The sequence below is a fragment of the Corvus brachyrhynchos genome, unplaced genomic scaffold, assembly GCF_000691975.1.
Source record: "Corvus brachyrhynchos isolate BGI_N302 unplaced genomic scaffold, ASM69197v1 scaffold43, whole genome shotgun sequence".
NCBI classification, from domain to species: Eukaryota; Metazoa; Chordata; class Aves; order Passeriformes; family Corvidae; genus Corvus; species Corvus brachyrhynchos.
Genome location: NW_008237353.1, coordinates 4,702,731 through 4,714,187, shown reverse-complemented (window position 1 = coordinate 4,714,187; position 11,457 = coordinate 4,702,731). Strand labels below are relative to the sequence as shown.

Below are 11,457 nucleotides of genomic sequence, written 5' to 3'. Positions count from 1 at the left end.
GATCTGACCATCTCAACCCCCACAGAGGAAACCCTGTCATTGACACCATGAAGAGTGGGTGGCAGAGGCACAGAAGGCCTCTTGCAGAGGGACAAATTTAAAAAGCTTTGATTAAATTTTCCATGGTAACCCAAATCAGTGGCAATATTCCTTCCCTTTAAAAGAGGGTTATCGGGACTTCATGTCATTCTCTTCACCAGCTGAGAAATGTTTCAAAACTAAATGAAAACTGGCAAGTGCAGAAAACAATCACTGTTTTTCACCCCCCTGTAACACGTACAGTTGTTTAAGGACAGCACTATACCGTACTGCAATTTTTGACAGAATTTTTTTCCTTCTTTTTTACCACACAAAAAGTTTGGACACTGGGGAGAAAAAGTGGGTAGTTCTGGCCTGAAAATAAATAAAAACCTTGCCAGAAAGAAAGTCACATAAAACCTACCTAGAATGATGTACAGGTTGCATGTGGCGTAATGTAGAGGCAGCCACATACTGAAAATCTGAATAGGCTGTTTTTCAACAAATAAAGTCTTTTAAAACACAGTAATAATATTGGGAGGAGAAAGATGGGACAACAGAGTTGGGCAGAGAGGTGGGAAATCAAATTATGCTTAAACACTGCAGTTCTAAGCATGATTTCATTCAAAGACAAACTGGGCTGCAATGTGTATTTTTAGCTCCTAAGTGGGTGCTCATATGCCATATGTAGCTTTTTACCACAAAGTGTTGTGTCCTAAATATAGGCTCGTGCTCCTGTTCACTGCATAATTGTGGAAATCCTTGCTCCAGTCTGAAGCCACAGGGGAAGCAGAAGCTCTTAGCAGCAATGACTCTGAGGTTAGAAATCCTCCCCCAAAGCCTAGCCAACTTTCTTCAAGACTTGTATTAAGTTAGAACTTAAAGGGTTTTAAGGATCCTTTATTCAGTGCCCAGATTCTCTTTAATCACAGCTCATTTGCTTCCCTTGCCAACACTTCCTAAATTCCCTCTCTCTCTCGTCTTTTCTCCTAAGATATCCCTGTGAAGGCTGTCTCCGGTGTTTTTCAGGGGAGGGGTGTGTAAAGGAGACATGGCAGCTGAAACCGTTCACAGAACCGTAACAGCACCATAATAGAAAGGACCTCTCTGAGGAAAGAAAACATAACCAGCTTTTAACACAAAGATTGGAAAAGAATAGATCACTAGGACTGGAATGAGGTGGAGGAGTCTGGCAAATTCAATCTTTCAGAAGAGGAATGGCTCTATTTGGAGCAGAGATACAGCCAGTGGCAACATCCTGCCTTTTTTTTTTTTTTTTTTTTTTTTTTTTTTTTTTTTTTCTTTTTTAAGTAGGCTTAAAATCACCCAGTACAGAGAGAAAACAAATAAAAGAACTGGCTTAAAGGTTAGACCACCAACATCAATAAAAGAAAATATGTCTACTTGTCTATAGTTTCCTTTCAGTTGCCTATATTTTTACACAAGAAGTATAAACAACCCTCACTTAACTGCAAAGCAATGTTCACCTCTGCATCTACCCAGGGCTGCTGCAGTGCTGCAGGAAAGCCTTGTGGCAGGCTATGAAGGGGCAGGGGGAGAGAGGAGGAGGAGGAGAAGGAAGACATGGCAGAGAGGAGCATGGAACCTCCAGATGTGAAACACTAATGACTATCACACCTCCCACCCCAGCCATCCGCAAGAGCCCGGCTTTGCAGCCAGCACGACCTTGAGGCCCTCTGTAGTGCCTCAAACTGCACCTGCGTGGGATTAAGTATCCTGATAGTGAGTGATAGCCCTGCCAGCTCAGGCTGAAACAGCTTTCAGCAGATCAAACAGCAGCAGGATGAGGAGGAGGAGGAAGAAAAAGCAGCAGAAGGAAGAGCAGAGCAGTGCCTTCCCAGCTGGAAAGAATAAGCAATAATATTGATTTAGGTTGCTAAACTTGTCCAAGGCACCACCTGCAAAAACCTGTGCATGAAATTCTTATACGTATGTTTGGAACACTGCTGGTTGCAGCTCACCCAAGAGCTACAGCCTGACAGATGTGTATCTGGACTGTAATTCGGAAATATCCCCCACGCAACTTGTAATTACGTTTTCACCTTCTTTGAATCAGCAGGTTTATGGTTACTGGCCATTTGAAATTCAGATGTGCATGGGCAGAAGAGATCTAGCACTAAGAAATTTTCTAAGGCATCAGTCAGGCTGCTTGGTTCAAATATTGCTAATAGCCCTAAAAAGAATCTGTAACATAGCAGCATTCAAAATATTCCTGAGCAGTCACATGAGCTGAGTTAGCCATGATTTTTTTAGTGCCTTGGAAATATAACTCCTGCAACTACACAAGGGGCTACAGCATCAGTTGAAGAGTCACTTCTGGTCAGTTGAGGGAGAGAGATTACAGAAAGGGAGATTTTATTAAAAATGGAAGAAAAGTATTGCAATAACCCTTTTCCAATATGTTTCTACTTACACAATCAAAGCCATTCTACCTGAAGGCTTTGTTTGAAAATAGCATTTCCAAACTTTCAGAAAAAACCAATGCTATTGCTAGATTAGAGCGAGAAGCATAGAATGTGAGAAAGTCCAATTAATGCTAAAATTCAAGAGGTTTTCTTTTTTTTTCTTTTTTTTTTTCTCTTTGCATCCTTTATTAAGAGCAGACTATCACTTCTTAGAATTTCAAGAGGTTTTCTTTTTTTTTCTTTTTTTTTTCTCTTTGCATCCTTTACTAAGAGCAGACTATCACTTCTTAGAACTTCTATTTCCACCCAAAAGTGATAGAAATATTGACTGATTTGACCTGCATGTCATGGCAGGTGGGCGTGCTTAATAAAAAACCTTGAAATGCATTCATAATCTTACAATTCAGCACTGGGTAGAAAAACAGTGTAGCACTCATACAGTGACCTAGCTTCAAGAAGAACAGGTGGATGGCAACCTGAACGTTTCCATAAAGCTACCTTTTATTCCACTCATCTGCATCTATTCATTCTCCCAAATACACACTTCTCTCCTCTAAGCTTGCAATCATAGCAGGTGAGGCATAAACACTAACTTAGATCACCTATTTTATTACCAATTAATTCAGAGGAAAGTCAACTGCTTACATACCAGTGTTAAGAGAAGAAAGCAGAGAGGGAGGCCGCAGGTGCACTTTTATGTTTGCTGAGACAAAATATTGACGGGCTTAAGAAAAGGCCTAGATGTCCTCCAAAACTCAGGAAGTGCAATAATGCCCTAGAAGTGTGCTGCTGTGAAATGGAATTTATACACACAAATAAGGAAAGCTGATCTGTTCATCTGCTGGGTGACATACTGATCACTTTTGAGTGACATTAGAGTGACATCAGTAGCAGCCAATCACAGTGCTCCATATGTATCTGGTGTTCTTTGCACTATTCCATATTTACGGATAAATACTACGAGGGTGTTAATCGTAAGCTGTGTTTTTCTTCCTCATCATGCTCTAAATAAAGCAGCTGTTTCCATCCAGCATCAAACCTGACCAAAAAATATAAAAGAAAATAAAAGAAATTTAAAAATGCAGTCTCTCATCTCAGTGTGTTCTCTGACAAATTCAGAAACAATACGTGGAAAGCGGGGGAGAGCAGCTGGAGTTATATGTCACCGCTTCCTGAAAACCTGTAGGCAGCCAAGAGCTTCAGCTCAGCTCTTCCTTGGCTAGGAGATGGCAACACATGAGAAAAAAGCAGGTAGGGTCAAACATTAGGTCAAGGCTTTTGTTGTCACTAAAAAAACAAATGCGATTGTTATTTCCATCTAAGGCATTTTAAACTATCTGAACAACTGAAGTACCGTTCCTCTTCCTCCAACATCACTGCGTCCTCTGACATGTTTTGAGGGGGAGAAGCTTTTGTAAGGCAGAAGTGCAGCCTGCTTCTCACTGACAGAGCACACAGTCTCAGGCAGGTGCAGCAAGAACAGTTTGGGCAGACCACGCAAGGCTACAGCTCCACACACACCAGCACCCAGGCTCCCACAGCTGGCCCTGGGGGCACAGCAAAGGCCAACAACCTGCACATCTGTAATTGCCAGAGTCTCTGTGCTCCCGAGCTGGGTGCTGCTGAAGGCTGGACCTTTGGCAGCTTGCTGCTTTGGCAAAGCCATCACATAGCAGGGGTGATGCAGGGGTTTTCCTTCGCTGACTGGAAATGGTGTTCCTTGCAAAAGAAAAATTTGTGAAGTCTCTCTTGGTGCCAAGCAACACCAAAACCAACTTGCCATTCTCCTTTCCCATAATCATGCCCATGAACTGACCACCTGGAGGCATGTGTGTGTGAAGGTGTGTGCCTAGGCACGCACACACACACTCCGGGCGTACGCAAGCCTAGCAATAGACTCCTTTTCCAATTTTCAAACCTTTACCACAAGAACAGGGTTTCTGAGGAAGCAGCTGTAGCTGGAAGCAAACATGAGGCTGAGTTCAGGACACTGGCTTTGAGGTGAACTGGCATCTCTCAGACTGGTGTCCCATTTTCACCAACAGATTTAGCAAATTTACAAAGGAAAAAAGAAATGGTCAAAGCTAACTTCAAATGTATCTCATACAGGTACTTTGAAACATACTGTTTCACCATTCATGCAAAATCCATATATAAGCATTCCGATTATGTTATGCACCACCTTATAATTAACATGGCTCAAAGAGCAGAGGGTGCCATATAAATATAAAGCTAATGAGCTGACTTAAAAGGCAGAACACACAACACAAAAACACCATTTTTATTGGCCAGTACTTTATTCCTGTGCCACTTAATCAAACCCAGCTCATTTTACTCGTACTATATTGCTCAGAGCAAAAGCCTAGTGAGCTGGCTCTGCCATTTAACTACATTTTGTTCAGCTATGCCTATTCCCTGGCTGTGATAATACATATATTCATTACATGTAAATAGCACCGCATTATAACCAAATACAACTGAACTGCATCATATTATGATTAAAATATATATTAGTGCCAAAGATATAATTGCCTTCTTTCCTCCAGGACATTCTCTCCTAGTCCAGGAGCCCACATTATAGCCCATCAAGATAGCTTTATTGCTGCAGGAAGGGAAATTCCAGTCTCCTACCAGGCTCTCTCTTTATATTCTTTGTGGGAACGATTCATGGATGAAGGTACAGGAACTCTACCTGTGTCCACAGCTCAGACAGCCACTCAGCACCATACACAGAGTATTACAGAATAAACTGGGATGCATTTAAAACAAAGCTCGAGGGCAGAAAAAAGAAAAATGCGTATCAGGCAGTAGGGCCTAGAGTTACAGCCTAAACCCCATGAGGGAGATTTTAGATAACACGGAAATTTGCCGCAAGAAGGGAATTAGTTTCTAACAGCACACGGAAGGAAATACAGTAAAAGCCTGCTTTCCAAGCCTGTGCTTCCAAAGGATATAAGTACTTTCTCAGAAGTTGACAGCTCATCTCCAGGAAGCTGCATAACCAACAAGGTCCACTCATACAGGGGGGCTAAACCTGAACAATCAAGATGATTTATAATATCAATTAGAGAAAGTTATCCAGAGATACTATTTTCACCACATTCACAGCACTTTTCTATTCTTGTTCTCCAAAATATCCAAAATTCTAAAACTTAACCATGGAAATATAAAAACTGGTTAAAAAATAACCATATATATAAAAACTGGTTAAAAAATAACTATCCAGCTTCTGTGTTTTCCTAAAAGGAAAAAAAAACAGTCAGTGATCAGAACTGTGTTTAGTATGCACTTACAGCTAAAAACAATTTAAAGACCAATGCCTTTTACCTCAATGTTTTATAATTCTCCATATTTTATACTACCTTATAAATGTTGGTACATAAAATCTCACAATGTTCTTCACATAGAATTTATCATTATGTCTGTTCAAAGTCTCATTATGTGAGTTCAAAGCTTTCTTATAAAGTCATCTGCAAATACCACTATCTGAAAAGTGAATAGCAAGAACATTGTTCTTATAACTCTTAGAGGGGAACAGAAAGGTAAGACCTTAAAACAAGGAAAATGACAAACATACTTACCATTCATTCCCTGCCTTACTGATCAGAACAACTTCCACCAAAAGGCCACAGTCCTGCATTCATCCCCTCTAACTTGTGTCTCTTCCAGAACTGTTGAAACATTCACAAATGCATTTGTGAATTACGGAAGCAAATTAAGTAAATTTAGGCTAGAACATTTGGACTACTATTTTCTAATGATGAAATATACTGCAGTAGCTGAAGGGCAGGACTTCTGGCAAATACAGTCATTACAGCTTTTAGATAAAAACAATCCCCAATAAATAGGGCCTGGTTTCCCTGACTTTCAGGGGGAGGGGGACATTTTGTTTCTAGTGTTTCTGGGGGTTTTTTGATTTGGTGTTGGTTTTGGGTTGGTTTTTTTTGGGGGGGTTAGTTTTAGGGTTGGTTTGTTTTGGTAATTCTTTGAGAGAGAGAGGGAGTACATGTGCTATAGATCTCATAACCTGCAGAAATCTGCAAAATATTAAAACAGTGATGTAGCTTATGCATTAAAACTTCTCTGTAAAACCCTCCAGTATTCACATTTCATACTATTTAGTCAAACAGAAAATCCGTAGTTAATGTAGATGGAGCAGGTTTTCACAGAAAGGCTTTTCATTCTTTGGATGACCAGAAAACTTTTGCAATACGCTAAATATAGACACTATAGACCAGTGACCTGGGCAGAATAATTAGAGGACTGAAACTTCAGGAAGGGTCCAAATTTAAGTAAGGAAATATGTAACAGCTGCACTTCAACTGCACAATAACAAACTTTTTCAATGACAAAGACCCTTTCTGTGCATTTTGCCATTTCCTGAACAAGCCTTCAGAAGAGACAGGAAGCCTGGCCATGCGGCTGCACAGTTGCTCTGACACTGGAAAGAATAAAGAATCGTGGTCATTATTATTTTAAGTTATACTACCACAGCAGAATCTCAGTTCTTTTATTTGTAATGATTTGAACCAGCTTCTATAAACTCTTATTGAAAACGCCTCTGATTTAAATCATGTGATAAAGTAAGATTCTGCTGGCAAACCTGCTTTCTCCTGCTCTCACATGCACACATCCCACAAAGAAACCAATGCAGCTCTTCCAACACTTGCTGTGTTGGAGGAGAAAGAACAGCAAGACCGCATGAGAGAAGTAGTTCTGGGTTATATCACAGACACCCACTCTAAAACAGAAAACAATATGAACAGTAGGAAAGCAATTTCCATTCTTACAAAAATATGTCTCAGTTCATTTCAAAAAGCACTAGTAAATCTCATCCTTTTACCCAATCATTTTCTAATATTAGCTAGGCCAATCTGAGGGTGTGTGTTACAGTATCAGTGTTCAGAGACAGGAAAAAAAAAAAGCAATTTATCCAGCTGTTTATTCATAACCGGTCCCCGAAGGACAGCTACTGAACAAGTGCTGGCAAGCCCCTCTGGAGGCGCGCCAGCCGCCAAAACCTCTCCACCATGCCAGAAGTTCAGCAGCACATGCATGCTCTGGCACTGTCTTGCCAAAAAGCAGTGACACACACCCCCTCCTCATGTGGCTCCTCGGCTGGCTCACTGCATGGCAGCCACATAAGGCACCCAAAAACCAGCAGTGTTGTGTGGGCAGACACTCCAGAGGAGGAGGGAAGCCTCTGACCATTCCCTCTGGGCTCAGACAGACAAGAGCAGATGCAATGAACCTCCCCATCCCTCCCCTGCTGCCCGGGTGAGTCACCAGCCATCCCACTCGCCCTGCCTTCAGCCTGGTGGAGCTGGAATAAGTGACTCGGTGGCTGGCCCTGCTGGGTTTGTGTGACTGGCATTCACACAGCTGGCTTCTCATAAAGCAAGCACTAGATTTTCATCCTATAAACCCCTTTCCACCAGAAAACAAAAGCCACCAAAAGGTCAAGAGACAAACTATTGACAAAATCACTTCTAACACAGTTCATTCTCATAAGCCAGTCATCTTCAGACTCAAAATACAAATTTCCTGTTGTATGTTAGTTACTAGAATTCAATGGTGTAAGAGGAAACACTGGAAATTCTGCTGGTCAGTTTTCCTCTCTGTAGCCATTGAAATCAACACTTTGTATACGTAATCAACTTTAAATGGGTTGGGTATCGAATATTTGACCCTCTAAACTTCCAAGATGGAGCATTATGTAGTACATCTTTAAAGGCAAATTACTATAATCAAAATACTTGCTTTTGTAACTAAACACTTTTTTTTCCTAAATCTTTTTCCTTCCCAACACTATTGCTGTTTGCATTTTTCACTTCACAAGTGGCATCAGAGTTGGCAAGATATGCAAGAAAAGCCCCACAGACAGAAGCTTACTCAAAAGCAGCTGCGTGTTTAACTCCCAAACACAGCAGCAGCATGAATCCTGCTATCTACTTTTAGGAGGAGGAAAGGGTTATCTTCCCATTAACGCTTCCTTGCAAGGACAACAAGAGAAGGTTCCAAATAATACCAAGTGTTCTGGCAGCAGGCTGTGAGGACAGATACTTGCCCATGGGCAACTCTATGCAAGAAATTTGCCCCACATCAGGTAGTTGCAGGGTGACCTAAATTACCTCATTAAGAACAGGATCCTGCTTGTCTCAACTTCATGTGCCCAGAAATGAGGCATCTCCCCTGCAATGACAGATGAGCAAGGCAGCCTGTCTGGCGCAGGTCACCAGCTGAAAACACCTCTTCAGGGAGAGCAGAGATCCCCCCTGCCTTCAGGTCTGCCAGGGACACTCCATGCTCCTTCGTCCAGCTGAAGCAGGTTTGAATCATCCAGCCTCCTGCACCCAAGAGCCTGGTCTATTCAGCCTCCTTATTTTTATAACACTGTTCTTTCATTTTTCTTAAGGTATATGATGACGCACATTCAGTTGGCTTAAGGTATAAAATTTTTATTTTGTAGCCATAGAGCTGTGAAATAAGTAACTACTGAAATGTATTCCCAGAGATATCATGACAGCATTATCAAGGAGGTGTTTTGTTTTCTTAATATTTTTATTAGTTAATTACATCTCCTATTCCAAAATACCTGAAGTCCACAATGAAGGCTGAAACATAAGTAAGTTAAGTATTTTTTTGATATCAATAGTGTTGCCTTTCTATCATTAGACTAATGGTTTTCATCGCATTCCTTTGGACCGAAAGTTACTTTCGAGGGGGAAGGTGGAGTTTGCTCCAGGCTTAGTCCTTGGATGCCAAGTTTCAGTCAGCAATGAATTTTAATGGTGAAGTTATAAACCCTTGAAAGCCAAAATTTATAATGGAAATGCTGACACAGTAACAGCTATAGCTAACAGCACAGGTGACACCCCTCTAATACATTGATTCTCTGCTGTTAAACTATTCCGAGGGGCTTAAGATTTTGTGCATTTAGAAGTCTGACAAAAAAGATTTCTGTAATTGTATTCACTCAAGTTTGAAGTCAAAGGCTCTACATATGCTCACCATTCCCACTTTGTCAAGAACCTGAAGTACCTGATCAGTAGGATGTGCCCCAGGTTTGGGTGTTGTTTTGGTTTGGTTTTTTTAGCAGGTTGACTATTTTGGAAAAGTACAGTGAAGAGGAGAACCTAACCAAGGCATATGAGCAGAGGACAGAAAGAAAAATGAATATACAACTTGAAGAATGTAAGAAGTAGCAGGTGTGGAGAAACAAGGAAAAGAAAAAGGGATTTTAAAACAGCTAGGAATTGTAATTGTGAGCAGGAAGTGCAAAAGAAAATCCATGTTAATGAAAGAAAAAAGTGCACAAGAGAACAAGAGCACTCCTGGGAGACAGCAGAGCAAGCAGACAGAACCACAGAAATGGAAAAGAGAAGAGGGGAAAAAAAGTATTTTTAATATAAACCTAACAAAATCAGCATAAGGAGCAAAGAATCAGACTCATAAAAGCCTACTTTGGTTTTGCTGGGCTGGTTTGGTTGGTTGGTTGGTTGGTTGGTGGGGTTTTTTCTGTATCCTCCTTCATACATTCAAATTGTACTCCATTTCTTTGGCAGAAGTCCAAAAATTCTGTCAATGCCAGGAAAGGGGTGACCAAAACATTTCACACTTTCAGCTGAAGTCAAACAGCTGTTTGTTTTGGGGTAAATCCTGACGTTAATAAAGGACTTCTTTGATCTGCCTATCTCAATTGCAACAAAATATTGCTTGTATTTCAGATTCTGCATTAATAAATGTCACTGCCATCCAAAACGACTATATAAGTGATGCTAGGGTGCTTTCAAAGCAAGATGGAGAGATTCACAAACAGTCAAAAAACTCTGCAGGAGTCATTTCTGAACATATGCTCACCAAGAATACAGCATATGAAACTGAAGCTCCAGATGCTTACAGGTAAGCATAGTATTTCATGCAGCACAGGAAGAGGGATTTTTTTTTGTTTTGTTTTTAATAAACAGCATATGAACAAAAGAACAACACATACATAGGAATTAGGAAAGAAAAAAAAAACAAAACAGTATGACCTGAAGAAATCCAGACCAGGGACATGGCTGCAAAGGCCAGCACAAAGCAAGCTCCTTGTGCAGTATTATGAAGCTCTGAAAACTTCAAGAAGCCAGGAGTGTATCCTGAGGTTCCCCTGGATGCTCCACATCCACAGCTATTTTTATACATCACCCAGAATTATGGAAGCACTATACTTGAAGCAGAAGCCTCTTCTCTTTCCACAGGCTAAGATAATGAGGCATTATTTTAAGAAATGGAAAAAAGCCCCTTCCCTCCCCTCCTCCCTAGCCACTGCATTTTATTTAAGGACACGTTATATGCGGTTAATAGCTCTGACAATCCGCCAGGCCAAACAGCCATAAGCAGCAGTAATTCTTGAGCAGCTCTGAAGCTCAGTCTTAAATACCACTGGAGTCCCGTGTGCTGAGCTCTCCCTCCCAGTCAGGCTTATCCCGTGCTCTCACCACTATTACGCTCCTGCTTAAGAGCAAAGGGCTGCAGGGTAGAGGGTCAGGCAGTACATAAAGCCTGAATTAAGTTTTTAGTCAGTACACTGTGGAATGGCTATGCCATTTCCTCTTAAAAACCAAAACACTGGTGAATCTCAAGTGTACTGGGCATACTACATGACAGGAAAATGATCTTATTTAATCACTGGAAAAAAAAAATGGCATGCAGGTTTCTGCTGGTGTGCTACTGTAACATTTGGCACAATCTCACTGGAAGGATTGTGTCATGCTGACAGATTAATGAGCTCTAGAAGAAATGAACAGATAAATACAGAATAAGCAAGTGACCTGCACTGACAGAGTTACTGCAAGTAGAGGCTCCATGTCTCGCCTTTATTTGTCTGTGCTCAGCAGACTCAACAGATGAGAAAACATAAATGGAACAAAGCCAGGATATAACTTTACAGACAGAGACGATAATTTGATAAAAATTATGCTTTACCCCACCAATTGAACAGGTTTCATATACACTGAGAGAGAAAGAAATA

The 11,457-nt window shown here is 41.0% G+C and overlaps 1 protein-coding gene across 13 annotated transcripts in view; it reads right to left on the bottom strand.

Annotated features, from left to right (window-relative positions):
- LOC108445837 overlaps positions 1–11,457 on the bottom strand; it is a 252,214-nt gene that overhangs the window by 140,916 nt on the left and 99,841 nt on the right. For 2 of the 13 annotated variants that reach the window (XM_017730707.1, XM_017730708.1), the window contains one exon: positions 6,026–6,115. The exons of the other annotated variants lie outside the window; for them this stretch is intronic. In XM_017730707.1, coding sequence (XP_017586196.1) covers positions 6,026–6,084 — 59 coding nt within the window. In that variant the 5' untranslated portion in view covers positions 6,085–6,115. The remainder of the gene's footprint in view (positions 1–6,025; positions 6,116–11,457) is intronic. 13 annotated transcript variants of the gene reach the window in all.